General features: G+C 37.7%; 1 protein-coding gene across 1 annotated transcript in view; it reads right to left on the bottom strand.

Annotated features, from left to right (window-relative positions):
- The window catches only part of LOC104249147 (uncharacterized), a 97962-nt gene that overhangs the window by 21588 nt on the left and 53379 nt on the right, over window positions 1-22995 (bottom strand). The window contains exons 25-52 of the mRNA XM_070152647.1: window positions 22744-22842; window positions 22501-22641; window positions 22279-22347; window positions 19768-20178; window positions 19353-19676; window positions 19056-19187; window positions 18701-18814; window positions 18055-18239; window positions 12834-12942; window positions 12618-12761; window positions 11968-12243; window positions 11160-11777; window positions 10291-10506; window positions 7962-8065; window positions 7582-7877; window positions 7408-7492; window positions 5611-6306; window positions 5200-5518; window positions 4859-5017; window positions 4612-4775; window positions 4333-4510; window positions 3992-4261; window positions 3694-3900; window positions 3217-3271; window positions 2458-2588; window positions 1872-2354; window positions 974-1792; window positions 739-815 (exon numbers count right to left, since the gene is read on the bottom strand). Of these exons, the coding sequence (XP_070008748.1) occupies window positions 739-815; window positions 974-1792; window positions 1872-2354; window positions 2458-2588; window positions 3217-3271; window positions 3694-3900; window positions 3992-4261; window positions 4333-4510; window positions 4612-4775; window positions 4859-5017; window positions 5200-5518; window positions 5611-6306; window positions 7408-7492; window positions 7582-7877; window positions 7962-8065; window positions 10291-10506; window positions 11160-11777; window positions 11968-12243; window positions 12618-12761; window positions 12834-12942; window positions 18055-18239; window positions 18701-18814; window positions 19056-19187; window positions 19353-19676; window positions 19768-20178; window positions 22279-22347; window positions 22501-22641; window positions 22744-22842 (6881 nt within the window). The remainder of the gene's footprint in view (window positions 1-738; window positions 816-973; window positions 1793-1871; window positions 2355-2457; window positions 2589-3216; window positions 3272-3693; window positions 3901-3991; window positions 4262-4332; window positions 4511-4611; window positions 4776-4858; window positions 5018-5199; window positions 5519-5610; window positions 6307-7407; window positions 7493-7581; window positions 7878-7961; window positions 8066-10290; window positions 10507-11159; window positions 11778-11967; window positions 12244-12617; window positions 12762-12833; window positions 12943-18054; window positions 18240-18700; window positions 18815-19055; window positions 19188-19352; window positions 19677-19767; window positions 20179-22278; window positions 22348-22500; window positions 22642-22743; window positions 22843-22995) is intronic.

The raw sequence follows: 22995 nt of genomic DNA, 5'->3' as shown, positions 1-22995 counted from the left end.
TATAGTCTCGGGCAATCCTCAACTCATGAGCTAGCTTTTGAGGCTAAAGTAGCCCAATGTCCATTTTCTAAATAATTTTCAAAACAAGGAAAATCACTATTTTGTAGGCTCTTTTGATTCTAGGCCAGAAGTTTTTCTTTTGCTTAACAACAACAATACTAAGAATATAATAACAATATTATTATTATTAATAGTAATTTAAAGCAGTTACTAATAAGACTAGAAAAGAGTTGTTTAAATTTATTGTTGTTCTTACTTTGCTTTCTGCCTATATAGTTTTGCATTAGGGTGGGCGTTATGCTTTGGCACACTTCTTTGATAAAATTGTTAGTGGGCCTTGTATTTTATGAAAGAATTTGCCAGAGAGTTTATCCAATGGGAATAATTTGACAGAGCACCATGCTAAACTTTCTATCTAATTATTTTGTCAATAGATTTCTCGCTGCATCCTATAGTGAATGAAGTATTATTATAATTGCTATATTTATTTTAGAGCTGAATGACACAAAGCATTAATATATCCAAGCCCCAACTTACTCCGGTTTGACGTATAATTAATCAATTGATGTATTTATTTGTTTGTTTGTTTCAATTATTTTTCTAAGTTCTATATAGATGGCCATTTTTGCTGGTGGCCAACTTTGAACACCAAAAAAAAATAAAAAAAAAAATACAGTGAGGATGTTGCTCAATGAGCCATTTCTTGGTGCATATACTTCTATGTCAAGCAATACAAACCTTTTTCTTTGTTGGTGAACCATAGAAAATGAAGAAGCATGATTGTTACTCGTAAGATCCAAGATGAGTACGGGGTCCTGTTTGCATAAAGGAAAAAAGCTGATCAGAGCAGGTCTACAAACAAAAATCTTTTCTTGCAATGTAAAAATGCTATGTACATGTGTGTGTCTGTGTGGGACACCCATATGATATCCAGAAGCATAAATATGCAAATATTTACTCCAGGAACAACTACCTTTTCCATAACCCAACCACCTTGAACAAATAACATCAGATATATAGGATTGCGCACATCCGCAGAATATATGTGCACGGTCTCCCGGGATGACATAAAACCCCGATGTCGCTCTACAGTGTTGCCATCTTTCAATTTTTCCCAGATCGTGAAGTCAGCTCCACAAGGAAGCCGATTCTCCAATTTCAAGGGAGAACTAATTGATAGTTTCCAATCATAAACTGGGGCATTTAGCTCTGTGTGAAGAACAGAGGCATCTGTACCAACACAGAGCCAAAGCTGTTTACCACTGCCACCAGGACAACATAAAAGTAGATCCATTTTCTCAAGCTGGTTTAGCTTCAATGCAGAAATAGGTATTTTGTTTCCCTGCCTTACAGTATTTTGTCGAGAAAGTGCACTGCTTTCGATAGATGTTTGGTCCTTACCCAAGCCAAAGACAGAGCCCACAGCAATAGGATGACCCCACGAATAAGGAGTCTGAGAATAATCAAGGCGTGGACGAACTTGTAAACAGTGGTTAGAGTCCTTGGACATGCATCTCCAAGGTAAGATAGCCGAAGAACCAGGACTAGTAACAATGTGATCTGTGTTATTTGCACCCCTCTCCTTAACTTGCTGCCTTGTACGAGTCCAACGTCTTCGACGAACAGTATTGTGAGCCGACTTTGTGCTACACTTGGAAGAATTTGGTGGCCACTTCAAGGTTTGAAAATCAGGTCCATATGCCCATCCATCAATGTCAACAAACTGAGATTTGTCAACCGTCCAAGACGATATCCATTTCCATCCAGGAGGCAGGGTAGGTTCAAAAAAGTCCTTCACAATAAAAGAGGAAAGGTCAACAAAAGCTAATCAACATCAACTATTTTAAAAGCAGAAGTCAGGTAATACCCACATTTGAGGAATAGGCATAATCCCTAGTGCTCCACCGCCCTGGGTCATTTCCACCAGAAACTGGATGATTGCGTTGATTCTCAAAAATCTCCTCAACAAATATGCTATAATTTCTACCTTCTGAAGATAGATCCTGAGTATGAATCATGGACTCGTGACATGGCGAAATATCCAATGTGATATCTGAATCATTCGTAACTGTAGCAAGTGCCCGAAAAATTATGTGCTTTTTTCCATTTTTGGTGACAACCTCTAAAGCCACAAAATCATCTCCCAATGTTTTGGTGACCACTGATAGCGGTAGGAAGGAGCGGATGCTCTCCCATGGACCTTTAGGTGTAAGTCCTACCCAAAACCCTGTATCACTAGCACCACTCTTTTCTCCCTCATCATTTTCGAAGTTTAATACTATTTTCTTCTCAAAGTAAGACGTTGAGACAAAAAGGCAGCCACAAGAATTTGTCTCATTACTGTTAAGTTGGCCCTGGAAATATGAGCACAGAAAGATGTAATATTGTCACAGTAAAATTTCCAACATTACAGAAACAGAAAAGAACCAAGATGAAAGACGCGGCAGTGCAACTAACCCTTCTTCTTAGAGGATAACATCCAAAGTTTTCAACGTCAGACACTTGATGCAGCATTCTGAGTGAAGCAACCTTCTTTAGAATACTTGGACCATGTGCAACGGAAAAGGACGATGCGCCAACAACCTCACCTGCATTGACATTATGCAACGACATATTTTAGAATCAATTAATCGAACTAATACAATTTAATAAAACCAAACTCCAGCCTCGCTGATCTGTTTTTAGAGGAAGTCAAATAACACTATAACTTCTCTGAGACCAAGAACTGATATTAATAAGAGATGGAGTAGAATGAGGGAGGCTAAGGTGCACTGAAGTGATAAAACTAGCTAATAAAAGAAAAGTAAAACTCCAAATCATGAGACTAAGAAATTTGAAGTTCCGCAAACTACAGCATTTATGATTAACAATCCTTCAGAACAGAAGAAACTTCCTTCATTTTTTTTTTATTTTTGGAGATGGAAGAAACTTCCTTCATTTTCAGTTAAGCTATAGCTAAACAAAATTGCAAAGAAAAGCTTTTCCCTTCCAATTTCCATATGAAAATCAGAAAGCTGTAACAGTGACTAATCTCTCTGGCATGCATTCTGAGACAGAAAATGGAAATACAAACCAAGAGATACACCATTTATGTAACTGAAAGTATAATATCAATACGGGGAGAAAATTTCAGATTGTAATTTATCATTTTCCTTGACAAATAAATAGATTAGGAGTTTATAAGGAAGAACAATATGCTTTAAAGCACCAAGTTACCTTTTCCGGCCTTTGCAGAAAGGTTTGTCACCTCCACTTCCAGCTTTGCCAGCCCCTATAAGAAAATGGAAGGTTGATTGCAAGAATGGAAAATGCTTATTGGATGTGCTGAAAGGAATGTAATGCTCCTAGTAACTATAACTTCCACCATAGGTGGAGGATTTGGACTGAGAAAAGATTGAGAATGTTTCCAAGTAGGCGAATGTCTTCATGTAAACATGTTATTCATGGGAAGCAGGTTTTTGGCCATTCGTTTAAGAGTTAAGACTACCTTATGGTGTTCAAGAATAGCCTTAAAAAACATCCAAAGATATGGGAAAGCTCTACTGATACTGTCATACATATCCTCCATACTCATTTACTGACACGTTGTTCTCGCCCTTCTACTCTTATTTCTGTTTCATTACAAAGTTTAAGCAAATGGGGAAAAAGAGTGCCTATAAGTATACATCTCTCTTAATCCTTTCTGCCAATTACCTTCAAAGGAACTTCAAATATGAAGAGTTCATTCCATTTAGCGGTGCCTTCATCCACGTTATTTTTTCTAGTAATTAGTGGCTTCACACATTTGGTCCTTGCACTCTGAGGAAAAAGCTTTTGTTGATTTGAATCCTGATTCTCCACAACCAAGCGCAAAGCGCAGAAGAAGTTATGGCTATTGCCGTCATCATTGACAGGCAGACCCTGTTAGAGAGAGAAATAAAATGAGAACCTCATGAGCAACTAAGGTTCCATGACAGCAAACCCCACTAATAGGAATCAGTATGTCAACAACCTTGGCTTCAACTATCTGCACAGCAGCATAACGTCGAGGTTCCCTTGACTCATTGGCAACATTTAATCTGTCAGAATGCCTTGTAGGTGGAATCCATACAGAAACAGAATTATCAGGAGGTAGTAACTCAAATACGTCTGAGTTTTGCTCAACTTTTTTCAGGTACATGTCACACCCAAGTTTATTTTCGACCACCACCGTCCGAAAATCGTCGTCATCCAGTGCCACAAAACTAGTATTATCTTGATGTGCATTCCCAGAACGAGCTTCCTGCAGAAGCAAGAAATAATCAGAAACATACCAACAGTAACTGAAGTGTATCTTGAGCATCACACAATCACCTTAATCTTAATTGCTTTCTTTTCCAGTTCTCTCTGCTTTCGCCATGACTCGACAGCTTGCCCCAATACATCAAGATTTGCTGCACTCAGATTTATGTTCAAAATGCTGGTTGCAGCAACTCTTACCCTTGTACCAACTCTTGAAGGCGGATGTAAATTGGTCTCATAAGTCTCAAACCTGCAAAATGAAGAATAACAGATGTGGTAAAGCAGCAACAACAGAAGAAAATGAGTCAACATAGTAACAAATGACAATGGGTGCATGGTGAAAGATATTACTTAAATATTCCATCAAAAGGCTCAACAAGTGGCTCCCACGCTTCTAATTGCGTGTTGAAGGTGGAAGCAGCCATTGAAGAAATGAGAACAGCATTCATTGCCTCTAGTCGCCCATGTGTTGCAAGCTTAATATTAGTAATTGTTGCATCAAAAAGAGGTGTTACCTGAAAATACATAAATGCACAAATAAATAGCCAAAAACGAAGAAAAATCATATAAGCTAACAAAGTTTCTGAGGTCTACAGACCATTCCGCATAAGCTGTCCAATAGAGTCACAGAAAAGCATCTGATTTTCATGTCAGCTGTTATGTTGTCCCTTGTCTTTGGCTTCACTGAATCACCAAGAGTAAATGCCAATCTACTGGAAGGTTTTTTCAGATCAGAGCGTGCAAGGAACGTGCAAGCCTGTAATGCAGTACAGAACTATTGTGCGGTCAAGGAATGTAAACAGCAGGTCAAGGAAGTATAAGCCACTCTGGATTCACACATTCCAGGGGAAGATAGAGCAACGATGCAGCAGATACTACAATTGAGGATGATTAAGATAAAATAATAAAAGGGCACATCCAGAAGGTAGTAACTCTGACCTGATTGTCAACTTTCCAAATGCTCCAGCACTGAGAAGCTCTGGAGCCTGAAGATCTTGAAATGGGCATCTCAAGAACATTAGCTTGACTAACAAGATCCATCCTTGGGCAGCAAAAATAATCCAGATCAGGTGCTTCATTGCTACGTGTCACTACACAACCCAAAGCAGCATAACCAGGAGGAGCAACCGGGTACCAGAAGAAAGCTTCCTCCAGTCCCTTGCCCGCAATATGAGCAACTTTTGTAAATTGCACAGGCTTTGCAGAAAGTTCAGGGTTGTCAGCCTTAAAGATTATACCAAGGGGAGGTGGTTCTAAGCTGAAGCAAAGGAATGATCCCACATGTCAAACAAGATGTACTGGTGTAAAGCAGGCAAAGTAGAATCAAGGAAAGCAAAATAAACAACTAACCCTTCGGTAATACAGTCACCCAGTACTGCATAACAAGGACGTCTTATAGGTCTCCATATAGAGACTGCAGGGCGAAGATCACTACCCCTGTCCCACCAGATCCGCTCAAAGTTTGGAGTTGAAATATAACAAGAGGTCGCTTTAGAAATTGATCTGATAATGTCCCATCCTGATGAAGTTGCACTCTGTTTACTTGTCTGGAGATGCAGGTGCTCGCTCTCCCTAGTTAAATCTACAGTAGGTACTTTTAAGGAAGAATTATACCAACTTGAGCTCAGAAGAAGAAGATTATTCAGATCAAAACAACAGCTTTTATGAGGATGACTACTAGATGGATGGGCATAGAATGACCCAAGAGCATTATCCAAACGCCAAATACCGAAACCTGATGTGAATGCAGTATTAGCAGCAACGCTAAAGATACATTCCAAAAGCATCGTTGATGTTACCAAATCAGAACGTATGCAATGAACTATGTGATTAGGAGGTGGTTGTGCTCCTATATGAGCAACACAACCCATTGTGACATATCCAGGCGGTGCAATAGGCAGCCAAAGAGAACAATCATCAGCATCTTGTACCTTCTCAGATCCTTGAATATCAGAAAATAAACCTATCAGCCTGAAACCAAGGGGCTTCCTAACACGCCCATATGTATTGCTCACAGCGACAACAGCTTGTGATGGAGGATTTGGTCTGACATGAGTGAAATGATCATGCATTAGGCAAGACATTTAGATTCTTCAAGCAAAAAAGAAACTTAATTATTGCTTCTATGTCTAATAACATGTTCTTTGGAAAGACAACAATACCCGAACTTATATGGAACAAGAATACCGAGGAAAAACTACGTCAACCAAAAAGCTACTACGTTTCATAAAGGTGTTAAAGTCCAAATAATGAGAGTTGAACTGAAATTGAGCTTGTAATGACTACAAAGATACTTCAGAGCATATGGATGGAGGAAACACCGAATAAACAAGATTTACGGTTTACAACCATACATCTTGCTGAAGGTTCATTGTTTGATCCTAGACTACAAGCAATGGAAAACAAGAAGCAAAATTAAGCACCTCGGTGAAGAATGCAATGCTCTAACTCTAAAAAACAAGCCTTGTCAACAATTGTTTTATGCATATCACCAGCAAAATAAAGTTCCATTCTTTTACTTCAGCTGTTTATTGTAAGCATGGTAGTATACTTCTGGTGCAAAAAAAAAATTCCTAACAGTTCTAAACAGGATCATTTAATCTGATCAATCTTCTGATGTAACAACAGATACAAGGCTGTATTACTTGCCTATAGCTATTGGGGCCTCTGAGATGCTATTATGCAGTACCACCAGCAACAACAACAACAACCCAGTGAATTCCCACAAGTATGCAGTACCATCAGCATGATATTTAATCGAATAAACTACTACATAAGTTTTTCATTTCAGTTAATGAAAGTTGTAAATTGGGTATGAAGCTTCACTCAGTACAATAACAAGCAACATGATATGAACCATTATACAAATGTTGTAGGGTTTCAATGACAGCTAAAACCCTAATTATATTGAGTTATATCAGTGCTCTTTGGAGCAGGGGAAAATCATTATCCCTGAAATCATAGCATTACCAATCCTATATCAACTCGCCTGGATGAAATGAAAGCATCAAACTGACGTCTTCCACTAAAAGATTAACAAAGAATCAGGTACCAACAATATGAAAATATTGCATTTGAAATTCGCAAACGAAGTAGGAGAAATTTCGAATTAATCAAAGCGGCCACACACTTTATGGATCTTCTAACCTTGATGTGACACAATCTCCCAGAATAACATAGTTCGACGGTGCTCTGGGCCTCCAGAATGTAAGGTTGTTAAGACGCCCATGCTCTGCGCAAGTGCAATAGAATCAAACGTCCAGATGAATAACAGAACAGATTAACAACAACGAATTTATAAGACATGGAAAAAAGAAATACCTTTGGGACAAACCCAAATTCTGTCAAACTGAGTACAAGGCAACAGGGGATCAGCACTCCCAAAATGTAAAGCAGTGGTTGCCTGACTCTGCAAATTGAGTAAAAGGGAGACAACACCAAGAGATAGGTGGGCACATATATCCGTTGACAATAATGATATGTTCGTTTTATCCTTCACAGAAGTATATCCTCCAGATATATCAACTGGGTCAATAATAATAAGACCAGAGCCAGCCTCAACAGTTAAATCCTTTACAAGTCCCCGGATCCATGTATCACTTTCTTTAGCTGCATACCTGTTGCATCAAATCTATAAATATCTGGAAAATGAAATATAATAACTGGGAAACAACGGTAGCTTTCAGTGACAAGCATCTTACATGAAGTTAAGGTCCATTTTCGCCCGGAGGAGCTTCTCACAATGAGCAAAGTCATCCAAAGATGATTTACTACTATCATAAAATGTGAATTCAGGAGAGACAACCTGGGAGAGGCAATATAGCAATCAATCAACTATGCCTCAATCTAGAAAAAAACCTAGATATTAAGAAACAGAATGATATTGTTTAAGAACTGACCAAAAGCAGGTGAGCAGTAACAATCACAACTAGAATACAAGAAAGAAGTTGGAAGAAAAAAGAGAAGGAAACATATATGCAACAAAAAAAAAAAAAAAGAAGAAGAAGAACAATAAGTATTTCTTATCATCATGAAGTTACCAGAAATTTGATGCAGTGGGTATAGCTCTGCAAATGAAATCAACGGAATACAACGACGACAACAACTACGCCTCAGTCTCAAACAAGTTGGGGTCAGCTCACCTCATATCATCATCATTACCAAAATAAAATAAAAGTGAAAGAGTGTGTGTGTATATATATATATGTATATATGGATCTTTCTCTTCCATTGTGCCCTATCTTTAGCTAAGTCTGCATTGATTCCAAGGATTTGTAGGTCTTTCGGGACTAGTTCCTTCCATGTGATTTTAGGTCTACCCCATCCTTTTTTAACGCCTTCCATCACCATAGTTTCATACCTACGAACCGGTGCTGAACATGACCAACCATCTCAAGAAAAATGAAATCAACGGAATGCCAAGATAACAAGTTGAAGAAGTAAAATCAGTGTTCCTACTTATGAAATACCCAACAGGTAGAGTGTTTGTAGGGATTTAAATGACATCAGCTTTCAACTATCCAGCCACAACAATGAACTGCTTATGACCAAAGGTGAGGAAAAAAAGATGGAAAAACTTTTTAAGCATGTTACTAAATGCTGCGGTCTGAAAGCTTCTTCAACAACACTACCTCCATACCATATTACTTGCCTTAACTTTCCAGTGGTTCAAACTCAAGTCACTTCACTATCTTGAGATTGACTGGGCATGTTAGATATTGAATCCCTCATCTAAACATTGCCCCGTCACTGATCCAGAAAGTCTTTTTCTTCATGCTATCAGACTCCCTCCTTTGACAATTGAATTCCTGTCATTGTTCCAAGGGAACAAAATTTCTCCTCATGAATTTAGGATAGAACAATTATCCCGTTATTTTTCCTCATGGTGCGATAGAGAGGTTGGTACAAATTACTCTGACTTGACTTTTCAGTGATTTAAAAACCACTTTGAGTTAGGGGAGCATGTTGTAAGTCAAGAATTAATGACATCATTTTTATTATGACAGTTGAGTCCAGCCAACTTGCATGCACCTCAACAGATCCACTAGGTAGCCTACTGCAGCCCACAAGCGCAGGTGTTGGATACTATTGTCACACGAAGATGGAGCAGATGGGCTCAAACTGAATGTTGTAGCTAGACTTTAAACCTGGTATCTTCATGATGTTACTTCTATCCCTCTATCACTCAAACACCCCATTGCCGACTAGCATAAATAATATCATGTGTCTAGATTTATTTAACTTAAATATTTGAATATTGAGAACATTTTTTACGATTCTGCAGAATATTATGCAATTATAGCAGAATATTTAATTTTCTAGAATTAGAGAATAACTACATATTATATTGTACTAACTTAAGACTAAGGAATAATTCCTATACATTGTTAGTCAAGCAAGCCATTAAGAAGTTTTTTCCTCCTCTCTCCTTTCACAATTCTGTATAAACATAAAATGATGATGGGCCTTGTCACTCCATATGACCAAATAAGAGAATACCTACATATTATATTATACTACCTTAAGAGTTTAGACGAAGGAACACTTAAGCAAGTCATTAAGAGGTCTTTTCTCTTCTCTCTCCTTTCACATTACAGAAAAAGCAAAACAGCAAATTTAAGATCAATAGAGTATCTGGTTATCAGAAAAGATCTATGGAATATCTTCTACTTCCATTTTCCAGAAATAAGATCGATTATAACCATGAAACAACACTTGATAGAGTCGGAGTTCCTGTAATAAATGCAATCAAGACAATAACGAGAATGGAAGAAAAGACTCAGTTTTCAGGTGGTAGGTCTTAAAGATAGAAAATGCTGGGTTTGTTTTATTTTATTGTTTTGTTGTTAGGCACCCAATTGTATTCAGCTTCTGCTAATAAAGAAAATTATATCCCAAAGTACAACTGGAAATATATAAACAAAGGCTAACATTGTAATATCATGACCACAATTTACATATGAAGAAACACAAAAATATATAATAGATCACAGAGAGAAATTTAAATCAATTTAACAAATATTAATTTACCTGAGCCTCGAAACTGAAGCTTTGTATTTTACTAGATCCATTAGGGTCAAAATCGGAAGCATCTGAATTATATAACAATTCTTCCATGGACTTCATACCATTTTCATCATTGTCAGAATTACTGTCAGAAAACATTACGTCCACACCATCCTCTTGGCAGACCAAATAGCTGCTTTCGTTGCTCAGGTAAGTATATCTCCTTAAAAGCAAACCATTCTGCATAATAAACAAATTAAGGGCACGGCGCCATTTTCAAAAGACTAGGAGCTTTTCTATGACCAGGAAGGATGATCATCCACGTTGGCACTCAAAAAGGCAACAAGCCAACTAATAAAATAGAAATGAAAAAAATATAAAAGGGACAAAGGAATGGATAAGAAAAGAGAGAGGAAAAAAGCAGAAATTCTAGAACAAGATGTACACTGGGTATAAGAACAGAACATGGCAACTAAGGACCGTCTCTCATAACAATAATGCTTTTAATTTTAGTATATTGTAGGAGCACCTATAATTTTCCAGTTATCAATTAGTACATGGATACTCTTATACAAATTCGCGTCTTTTTGTATACTTCTCCACTTTAGTTACACCCTTATTTCGGGGTTTCCGCATCATATCAATAAGTTATAAACTTACATCAGGAAAAAAAAGAAAGCATCACAAAGGTTTTTATGCCCAAAAGTATCAGCTTATTCTCCGGGGATCAGGGAAGGAGATAAACATTATTGCTTTCTTGCAAAAGAACAACAAGATACACCAGAAACTATTGAGAATATCCCCTTCACAATAAAGATAGCACAGATGGTACAGCAGTTGCTGAGTAAGGATGCTCTCTAAATTGGCATTTTCTAAGGTAGAGTTGTTAGTACCTCAATTTTCACATTGACAAATCTCAGCCTCTTGCCACGTCCAATAATGATGATATGTTGAATTCCTGATGAATGGATCCCTTTCACTTCCACCTTATCGGTCAGGCGTAGTGTTTTTCCACAACCATCATACGTGTACTCATCAATCCCTACAGCATCCGCAACTAGCTGTCTATTGGGAGATAATAATACTAGATCCTCTTTCTGCTCGTAAAGAGGAGCAGAGAGTATTATGCTGTTGTTTTTGCTAATAGGATCATTCTTGGGATCCATGATCTCCTCTCTACCAGTTAGCGCTCCCAAAGATGGCACAAAATACTCACAAACAGATAGTAGAAAGTCTGGTACAACAAGAATGCGAGGCTGCTGTATCCGAAGAACAAATGATTGAGATGACAATCTCCATCTGCAGTCCATCACAAACATTGTTGAAGTTGGAAATCCAACATCAGTTTCAGGAGAGTTCTGTGAATGAGCATCAATGCACGACCCAAGCATCAGCCTCATTTCAGGCTTTGTATCTGGGCGAATATCTAAAACAGAGAACTTTGGGATAGTTATGTAAAGGTCCGCCTCACATAATGATGTCATTCGGTACGACACCCAAAGACCTTCAAGCTGCAAAGACGGTGAAGAGCGCAATAAGGTAAAATCCGACATGGATACAAAATGACCAAACCACAACTTGCAACTGAAAAAAAAAAAAAGAGAAAGGGGGAGAAGAAAGAAGCAAAATGTCCGACTGAACTCAAATACAATGTCCAGACTGTACATATCATAATTTAGTATCACATACACAACCACTCACCGCAACATGAGCCAAGCATGACCCCGCATGAGTGTCGTTCCACAACTCCAGCAAGGCATAGCCCACTTCCACAGCCATTATGGTAACCGTTCGTGATAGGAGTATTTGACTGTTCACGTTCACTTTATCAGCCAGCATTTTTATTGTATCTTTTGAAGCAGATGTGCTGCTGCGGAAACTAGGTGGAAGTGTTGGGTTCTCAGAGAAATTCATGTAGAAACAATCAAGAATGACATTATATTCTTTATCTGACATCACACCGTGTAATAAACCAACCTGTTTCAAAAATCCAAAACAAACACTAAGACTTATAACATAAGGAATCAAACATCATGTTCAAAACCCTAAAAAAGTACTACTTATTAAAATTTAAAAACAAAAAAAATCTAAAAGTTATCAACTTTTGGGCTCTAATGAAACTGAGAAAAACAGCAAATGCTGAACCAAGAAACCTCTGCCCAGCAACAGTTCAAATAATGGTATACTGACTTGTAAATAAAATATAACAAGCTAAGACAAAATATAATGAGCCGCAAATAAATATGAGTCATAGAAAAAATAATATAACAGCATACGATCTAAAAAATATTATATTACACATAAAGCAATATGAAACCATGAATAGGAAGGTTACTGACAGAACAACGAACCTTTACTTCCAGAACAAACGTAGGGACCTTCCTGAAAACATCTCGCAAACTGCGCCGAACATAAACATGAATATCTCTGCCTTCACGTATCATTGGTTTGCCTATACATCCGTTGATCCCCACGGCCATGTTAATCCCCAAAATCTGAAATGTTACAGAAGATTTTAGAAAGTGCTATGTTTTATTCCAGGAGTGTTAAAAGCAGAAATCAAGTACCTCTGCATCAAGAATATCGAGATGGACAGCTGAAGGATCTTTTTCGGGGAACCCAAACCAACAAAATTCATTTTGGACACGCAGATGGCCAAGATCAAGTTGCATGAAACTGCACATGAAGGAAACATATTTGTCTTCGCAAATTAATCGAAATGAACTGCACTAGAAAACAAATGGCACAAGTGCTACAGCCTAGAGAAGTGAAGACCTTTGTACTTGAATTCAAGTATGCAAAGAAATTGCTAAAAACCTTTGGCTTACAAAGCGAGAAACATATGATCAAGAAAATAGATAGGGAAAAAAACGAGGGAAAGAGCAAGCAGTAGTATGTAGAACATAGTGGCAATGGTCAGTAAGGAAAAAGAGATTCAATTTATCAAACATCAAAACATGTTTGCATATTTTTGACATGAAACTTCTTGGTTCTGTCTTATTCGAGAATATGCACATACAATTAGGCATTAGCCAGTCGGTTAGATGATAGAGATAGCAACATCTCAGGTTATTCAGGACGCATGAAAATAGAGGGTGAGAAGAGATGGTTTGTTTACAGTAAAGTCATTTTATTATAAGCATTTAGCGAGGGAATGGTTGCTTTTCCACATTTATCGGTTTGGATTCTCAGGGAACCAAGGAAGGCGTGTTTTTTCACTTGATTTGCAGCAAGGGGAGTTATATTGACAGTTGAAAGTTTAAAGAGAAGTCAAAGAGCTTAGGGTTTTGTCCTGCCAGTACTTATGTGGATCTTGTGGAAGGAAAGAAATAGGAGATCTTTTGATGGGATAGAGAACCACTATTTAACATTTCAGAAATACCCTCTCAATCCTAGTTTCTTTTTGGTGAATCCATGAAGTTCTACTGTGTAGAGAAGATAGAATGTCGTCTCTAGAGATTCATCTTATGTTGTAGATTCTCTACTTTTCAGAATACTACTCGTATATTGGAGATGGATATATTTAATGCTACTTATGAAATAAAAAAAAATACTAAAAAAAATGCCCATGAAATAAATCATCACACCAATGATCCAACCAACTGGGACAGGATCAATAGATTTCTTTTCGAGATTTCCCAATATTTATAAAAATTATTTACCTTATAAAAATGATAGAGAAAGCATAAGGCAACCAAGAGCAGTGAAGAATCAAAAATACAGGAAATGGGGCAAAGAAAAGGAGTGATCTTAAGAAGAAAGGCTAATAAAGGAGCAAGAGGTAAAATATGTGCATAAGCTTGTGAGCCATTATCCATGCCCCACTGACCCTCGATATTTTCTGGATTATCAAAAATAAAAAATAAAAACAATTGTGAGAACCTTCTCGCATAACAAGGCGTTCCCAACTGAAAGCCAGAACCTTCAGGCATGCCTTTTGTTGATTAGTGTGACTCAAGAAGATTTGATTTGGGAGTATTGATTAGCATGATTTCAGGAGATTTGATTATATTTAGGAGATCTGATTTTATTCTGATTTTATTTGATTTGCTAGTTTGGATTGATTGTATAGATTTATTTCATTCCTTAATTAGCATTAGGAGCTTTGTATAAATTCCCTTGCTCATGGGATGTAAACACATACAGAAATATAAGAAGCCTTTCATCTTCTCAAAATCTACATGGTATCCGAGCCATTTCTGCCTTTTTTGAGGTGAGTTATCTCCCTCGCAGCACTAGGGTTCCGTTTTTATCAAAGAGGTCGAGTTTTCTCTCTTGGTGGTTGTCTGCAACACAAACTCCCTCTGGTCAATTTTGTTTTTGGAATTTTCTTTTCTATTAGGGTCGTTGGAACATTCTGAACCTATCTCTACCAGTTTTGATTTATCAGTTCACTGGAGCTAAGGTTCGCTCGAGACAGATTTGGTTTCAGTGAGGCAGATAATTTTTGAGCAATTTTTCTTCTGATTTGGCAGAAATATGGAGACAGAGACGGTTTCTGGAGAAATCTTGTTTGAAATTCAGCTTCTCCATCGCCTCCTAGCCAAACTTGACTCAGCTAATGCTGTCACATCCAATCATGTGCAATGAGTAGCCTTTGCTGTTCACTTTAATTCTTGGATTGTTGATTCTGGTGCAAATAGACACATGACAGGCTGTTCTAAAGGCATTGAAAAATATTCTCCATGTCCCAAAGGAGATAATGTTAAAACAGCCATTCGTTCTTTGACACATATCTCTGTAACAGGTTCTGTTGTTTGTATTCCTAATATTAAACTATCATCTGTGCTTCATGTCCCTGAGTTCCCTGTCAATCTTTTATCTGCTAGTGCCAACACCAAAGCGCTAAACTGTAAAATCGAGTTCTTTTCCGATCATTGTATTTTTTAGAGGAAAAATGATTAGCAGTGGTAGATTGCGTATTGACTTGTATATATTAGATGGAATTCAAAACTCTGGTCAAGCCTTTTTTGGGAAAAGGATGTCAACCAAGAAATAACACATTGGCATAGACGGTTGGGACACCCATCATTCTTTGTTTTGAAGAAGTTATATCCCGATTTGTTTTCAAGGACTCGATTTGAATCTTTGTTTTGTGATGAGTGTGAATATGCCAAGCATACTAGAAACTCTTATCCTGTGAGTGATAATAGAGGCACAACTCTGTTTATGACTACTCATTCCGATGTATGGGGTCCTACCCAAACTGTTTCTTTGTCTGGTAGTTGATGATCCGTTACTTTCATTGATTATTGCACTAGGATGACTTGGATATATTTGTTAAAAGTCAAAAGTGAAGTTTTCTCTTGTTTTCAGTCATTTCATAAGATGATTTATACTCGGTTTGATGCCAAAATAAAAATCTTGAGAACTGACAATGGCAACGAATACATGGATAAAAGATTTGGCACTTATTTGGAATCCAATGGGATAGTCCCATCAGACTAGTTGTTCTTCACGAGGAGATGGCCCGATTAAAGAAGTTGTTGGCACGTGAATTTGAGATCAAGGAACTAGGAAAATTGCAGTACTTCTTGGGAATTGAGGTTGCTAGATCCAAAAGAGGAATCTTTATTTCTCAAAGGAAGTATATTCTGGATTTTTTGAAAGAAGCGGGTATGACAGGTTGCAGACCCATAGAATCGGTCATTGAAAGCAATTACAAATTAGAAAGAGGAGTTGGAGAATTAGTTGATAAAGAGAGATATCAAAGGTTGGTTGGAAGACTAATTTATCTCTCCCCATACTAGACCAAACATAGCCTATTCAGTTAGCCTGGTGAGTCAGTTCATGCATGATCCTCGAGATCCTCATATGCAAGTTGTCTTTTACATTTTGCGGCATCTGAAGTCTGCTCCAGGGAAAGGTCTACTTTTCTCCAAACATGATCACCTCCAAATAGAAGCCGTTACAGACGCGGATTGGGTTGTATCTCTAGATGACAGAAGATCAACATCCGATTACTGTATGCTCGTAGGAGGGAATTTGGTTACTTGAAGAAGAAAGAAGCAAAGTGTAGTTGCTAGATCAAGTGCGGAAGAAGAATATAGAGCTATGGTCCAAGGTGTTTACGAACTGCTTTCGCTACAAAAGCTACTACAGGAATTGAAACTGTATGAAAAGGGAAAAATTTCCTTTGTACTGTGACAATAAGGCTGCCATCAGTATAGCTCATAATCCAGTCCAACACGACCGAACAAAGCATGTGGAAATTGATCGACACTTCATCAAAGAAAAAGTTACAACTGGTGTCTTGAGTTTGCTTGATGTGCCATCGGAAAAACAGCTAGCTGATGTGTTTACCAAAGGTCTCAACAAGCGAACTTTCCATACTTTGAGTTGCAAGTTGGGTATGTGCGACATCTTTGCACCAACTTGAGGGGGAGTGTTGGTTAGCATGACTCAAGGAGATTTGATTTTTTTTTTTTTTTTAGCAATCCGCTAGGCAAGCGCCTAGGGCTATTTTTTTATTAATAAAAAAAAGAACAGAAAATACAACAATTAGGAACAGTACAAATAAGGGGGACAATATCACCGGTATTGTTACCTATATGTCTTGGTTATATAATCACTCCTCTGCGCCTCACATTGCGTTATGATGGCAGCCTCATGTAGAGGATTCATGGTGTAGCTGCCGGCAAAGTCTCACGAAGGCATATAATCTCATAGCCGTGTGGATATTTTTTCAAAGGCATAGGATCAAGGCAACCCAAACCGGGCTAAACCTTACCTTACTAATCCTATTGAGGCAATGAAAAGGAGATTTGATTTAGGAGTGTTGATTAGCATGATTTCACGAGATTTGATCATATTTAGGAGATTTGAATTTATTTGCTTTGCTTTGATAGCTAGATTGATTGTATAGATTTGTTTTATTTCCTTAATTAGCGTTAGGAGCTTTGTATAAATTCCCTTGCTCATGGGATGTAAACACATACACAAATATAAGAAGCCTTTTCTTTTCAAAATCTACACATTCCTTACTTTTTGGGGTTTTAGTAGTGCAAGATTATGGGCGCTACTAAGCCTTTCTTAACTTTTTCAGAAGACCAATTGATTCGAGTGGAGCTTTTGCCAGATAACCCCAGCAATGCGGAAAGAGAAAACGGCAGAACACTAAAAGATCATCCTCCACAATCGCCCAATTATCATTTCTTGCAGCTCATCAGATCATTGGGTTAAGCACGGTTCAATTAGCTTAAGTACTCCAGGAACTAGTGATAAGGTGGTATATTGTCAGAGGTGTAAGCAAAAACTCTGAACTCCAAAAGCACAACTATATACATGCACTTACAAAACAACATAGGATCATGTAATGAAGTCACTGTAAGAGTCCTAATTATCAGAGGTTCCCACCTGAGCTTTGGTTCATTGGTAAGAGCACAACGAGTAATATGTGGGTTAGGCGCATGTCATGAGCTCCAAAGTTTCGCAGACATAAAGCCTAGTATTTAAGTGGAGAAAAGTAGAGAGGCAGGCCCATTATCCACCGAGTGTTGAACCGTGCACTGGCTGACCCCGGGGATTTCTCGATTATCGAAAAAAAGAGTCCAAGCTATTAGAGCTATTGCACCAAATAACTTCCTATTTCAATATGAGGCATCTCATTTTCAGGGAAAAAACTACTCTTAACTGAAAATTGCATAATGCAGACAAAGAACCGTTTGAATAGCAAAATAGCTGGAAGATGACATTCAACTTTAAGTGTCCTAGTTTCCAGGAAAGACAAAACTCTAAATTGACAAATGCATATAGACAAGCTAAAAAGATAATAGGTTAATGACTGACTCTTCGCTTCTGGAATTCCTTGGGACAATTATTAAGGGAGTATCGAGTGAAAGGTCCAGCTTTATTGCAGAGGCTCCATCAACCTCATATTTTTGAATCAACCATTCAATCCCTCCCACTTTATCAACGAGTTTAATAGCTTCCTCAGTATGGGGAGTGGCAAGCTCCATGAAGTACGCAGTAATCTGCAGAATAAAAAAGGTATGAATCTCTCAGTTCCTATAACAATCCAAAATTTTCATGCAGACATACATACCGCAAAGTATCCCTCCGATTGACGAAACAAAACCTAGTATAATATAGAGAGGAAAAACCTAACAACTCTTATCATCTATCAGACATCCACTTGGAAGGTCCAGCAATGCATGATGTCTGATTCTGCTATCATTCATAATGTTCTGACTTGGAAAACTTAAGGAACAAAAAACTGATCTAGCGCTTTCCAGGTCCATGTGGAAGTGCATGTTCACCTCCAAAAAAAAATGATTACGTTCTTTTTGTATTGTACTGAACGAAATCATACCACAGAGTTGACAGTGAGAATACCCACTAGTTATAACTAGAGCAACGCATCAAGAAATGCTAAGTCAAAAACAAGGCAAATGGAAAGAGCAAGTTTTATATGTTAAAGAAATAAAACGCTTACCTCTTGAACAAACCTATAAAGGAAAACTATACGAACTGCTGAAAGTCGACCCCGCAAGCTGTAGTCATATCCTTCATAATCGTCATCTTCTGTACTATGAGACTTGAATACAAACTGATGCAAAGGAGAAATCATCTTAGTACAAAGAAATCGAAATATCTGTTACAACAACATACCCAGTGTAGTCCCACAAGTGGGGTTAAAGAAATTAAAACAGGTAGCTACGACAGAACCCCAATTAATCGCATATTCCATATGTGTGTGTGTAAGAAAATATGAGAGAAATTGGACAGCTGACTCCCATCCATAAAAAGGTGGCGGCTTGAAAATTCTGTTCAGAGAAATAACTGAATACCTGAATGAGTGATTCAGCCCCTTGATTACGAATATCACATAGCCAACCCCATCGCTGGTCGGAACCAAGTGTTAGATCACATAGCCTGAAGTTTCCAAGGGTACCTTCTATGGAAGTAGAACTTGGATGAACCTTGTCAGATATAAAAGTAAAATATCAGGACAAAAAACATAAAGGCATAAATTCTAAAACTGTGATCATATGGGTGGGAATCCAACAAGAATATGTCTGAATGGCCAATCAAAATTCAAAAGAGAGAAAAAGCAATATGAATTTAGCATCATGCAAGGGTCCCACCTTAATATCCAGCAGAAAACTTTCTTGCACAAACATAGCAAGCTGAGAACCATCCTCCTTATTGAGGAACACTGTAACACTGTCAACATTCATGTTTAGAATAAACACAACACGGTCTTTTCCACGACCAAGCAACCCTTTGACATGTGTATGGCCGTATTCTTCTGTTTTCTCTTTGTTCACTAAAGATTCATCTGGATCTTTCGGGAGATCTTCACTATTTAACATGTTATTTCCTGAACTCAGATCAAAGCCAAAATCGATCAAAGCAACAAGAGTAGGTCTGTTGCAAAAGAATTCCAGCTTGGACATACTAACACTCATCTGAAATTTTTCAAAGGGAAAAGCAATAGGTAAGTGAATCTCTCCAGCTTTTGCTCCTTCAAGAAAGCTATATTCAAGTCAAGTATGCTACCTGCGTATCTATGCCATCATAATCAGGAGAATCAGGAGTCCTTGTTATAAATGTTAGAGACACAAAATCAGAGTCATCAGACCCCAATGCCTCATAGAAAATATCACCAAGAACACTTCTTCCCCTCAATAGCTCCTTCTCAGGGGTAGTAGCTTCAGCAGAATCTGTAAAGGCTAAGAAATCTGGCAAGGCATCCTTGAAAATATCATCCTCTTCTATTACCATCAAAGGTAGCTCTTTCCCATGAGGTTCCAAGGGGTCAGGACAGCTGGCAGCACCATGATCCATCAAAACAGAGCAAGCCAGATATTGGTGACCCGAACATAAAGAACGTTGAAGTTCATCATTAATTTTCAAGGAGTGCAGTTTCATCTTTACTGTCAAGTCACCTTCAGAATGCAATACACGCACCTGGTAAAGAATATAACTCCATTTAATGTTTAATTTTTAAGACAACAATGCATAGTAGCTGATGAATTTCAGTTTAACTATCACTAATTAAAGCTAAATTGTGACAGCATTTGAAACTAAATTGTTAACAGTGTTCTTGATTCCACATGCATTTAACAATCTGTACATAGAAAAGGGTTATCGTCTACATGAACATGAGTAAAGTTCACAATACTAAAATCCCTCCTGACTGCATAACCTGCAGAATATGGTCTGTCAGACATGCAAGAACCAAGAGATATTGCAGTTACATGGCAAGCCCTTGTTCCCTTTAAATTCTTCAGTAAGTTCCATGCCGAGATACAAATTTGAAATTTATAAAGAAGACTAATACTGAATATAACAATATGCAGAAATGTTTACAAAATTATCCTTCATAGCTTTACAAAATAAAAGGCTTAGATGTGAGCTTGTTGGCATTAGATAATCAAACTTGTAACTTCTCCTCATGATGCTTATCCTATAGCATGAACAGAATACCACGTTGATATTTCAAGATCAGAACATCATTTCAATCTACAAGGTTGAGAATATTTCGCAGTTCATTGAATTCACTAACAGGATCTCAAATCTGCAAAACCTTTTACCAGCCCTTCCTTTCCTATCAATATTCAATATTACGGTAATTCAATTGACAACCAAAGTCATATATCAACAATTTTCCTATAACTTCTTGTCCAAATACAAGGAAGCAAGCATTCAGTCAAACAGCTGAAATACAAATCTCGTACAAATGTATGAAAAAGCACAGTAAGGAGATTATGAACACACAGATTTGACTATTACTAGGTATTTGGTAACATCTTTATATAAAGATTAATTAGACACATATCCATACGAAGTTCTGAGTGCGTGCATCTGTAGGCATATCCACAAAATGCGTCTCTCTCTTACTATGTACGTGTTAGAAGCTATGTAAATAAGTATAGTCCCACGTGGAATAGGACTAGAGTATGTATTGCGTATAGTTATAAATAGGGCTCATAGTATATAGTTAACACCTCAATAATATATATTTTTACCTCATTTCTCTCATGGTATCAGAGCCACCGTGAAAGATTCGTCACTATGCAAAAATACCAGCGATTCCGGGAAGAAAAAATCAATTAATCGAAAAAAATTTATCTGTCGATGTTGTGCAAAAGCCAACATCACCACGAGGCAGATCAGCTTCCAGCGACCAACCCGTAAAAATTTCTCGGGCAGAACCCCCCCCCCCCTCCTCATGTGCTGCCTGAAGAAAAAATTTCGACGAGATTCCGTGTCACGTGCTAGCGTGTAAGGCACTTTTCGGCCAGTTTTTGACAAACGTCCTTCATGACAGTTTGGTCGTCCCGCTATTCCGAACATACCATACTATTTTCTTTTTTGAGAAGGTAACAAGCTTTGTATATATATTGACTGCATTAAAGGAAACAGTCACCCAATTTACAAAACAACACCTCAGCATTTCGCAAACCTTTCAATTTACTTTCTAATTTTTTCCTCCAGAAACAATACTACATGAGCAGTATTTAACTTACGAGAAAGGAACTTCACAACACGTCATAGGTCATCTTGCTTGACCACTTGAAGATTTAATCAAAGAACATAAAATGAGTTTTCACATACATTGACGTAGGGAAAGGCAAAGTACTTCATGAATCAAGTAAAAGGGAGCAAAACCTATTGTGCTCATGCCACGCATCAACGGACAACTGTTCAAACAATACCCACCCCCCCTCCAACCACCAAACTTTATTAGTAAGAAATATATATATTTTTAGCTGCTCCCAAAAATAATATCCAACAAAATGTATATTTTTTATATATGTGGATTATATGCAAAAATTATACATAGTTTATACACTTGCCGGCTAGCGAAATTAGTACCGGCCAGTTTTGTATTTTGCCCAACTTTATTTCTCCTATTGATGCATATTTTTCTTTTGATAGGTCCCGAGTACTGCCATCCATGGCAGATAATTTACTTGATCAAATCCTACACAGAATCTAAATACATACAACATAATAAAGATAACCAACTAGAAACTGTACTAAAGTATAGGAAGTAAGAAAAACCTTTCCACCAGCAGCAAGAACATCAAGCAGTAGTGTCTCGTCAAGTCTCTCTGCAAGATCATCTACAGCCTGCAAATTTGATGGGAAACAAAATTGAAGAAACATAAGTCTTTGTACACCTACTAAAATCATCACAAGGAAAAAAAACCAAGTAAAGCAAAATACTTCCACGAAATCTGGACAAAACAAAGATTAGCAGGGATGACAATCCCGATGACCAACCTTTACATATAATGACAATTTCATCTCAATCAGTGTTCCATTAACAACAAGCTCAGCTGTCCTCGCATTTGCAGCTCGAGGTTCAGCTATTTCCATTACACCATCACTTAGTTCTCCCAGTATGTTCATCGGAGGAGGAGCCTAAACCCAAAGACATGTAAAAAGGTACTGAGTTTAAGGTGGTTACAGGAAGTTAGACAAAGAAGAAACAGAAAACCAAAAGACACTATTTGTATATCATACAGAAGCTCGATAAGTGGCTTTTGTAAGTTCTCTCAGCCAAGTAGCCTTCGTCTCCTCATCACGGAACTCTATTATCATGGTGCTAGAGGACTCCAGAACCTAATGAAGAAAAGTAAAACACATGGAAGAACAAAAAAGCACTTGGACTCATGATGTAATGAGGAGATTAAATACATAGCAGGAAGAAAAAAAGAAACACATTGGTTGTGGTACAACAAAATTTACAATAATTTAGAATAGATGAGAAAGAGC

Source organism: Nicotiana sylvestris, chromosome 7 (assembly GCF_000393655.2).
Source record: "Nicotiana sylvestris chromosome 7, ASM39365v2, whole genome shotgun sequence".
NCBI lineage: Eukaryota > Viridiplantae > Streptophyta > Magnoliopsida > Solanales > Solanaceae > Nicotiana > Nicotiana sylvestris.
The sequence above is the reverse complement of the archived record's forward strand: the minus strand, read 5'-3'. Positions and strand labels throughout refer to the sequence as shown.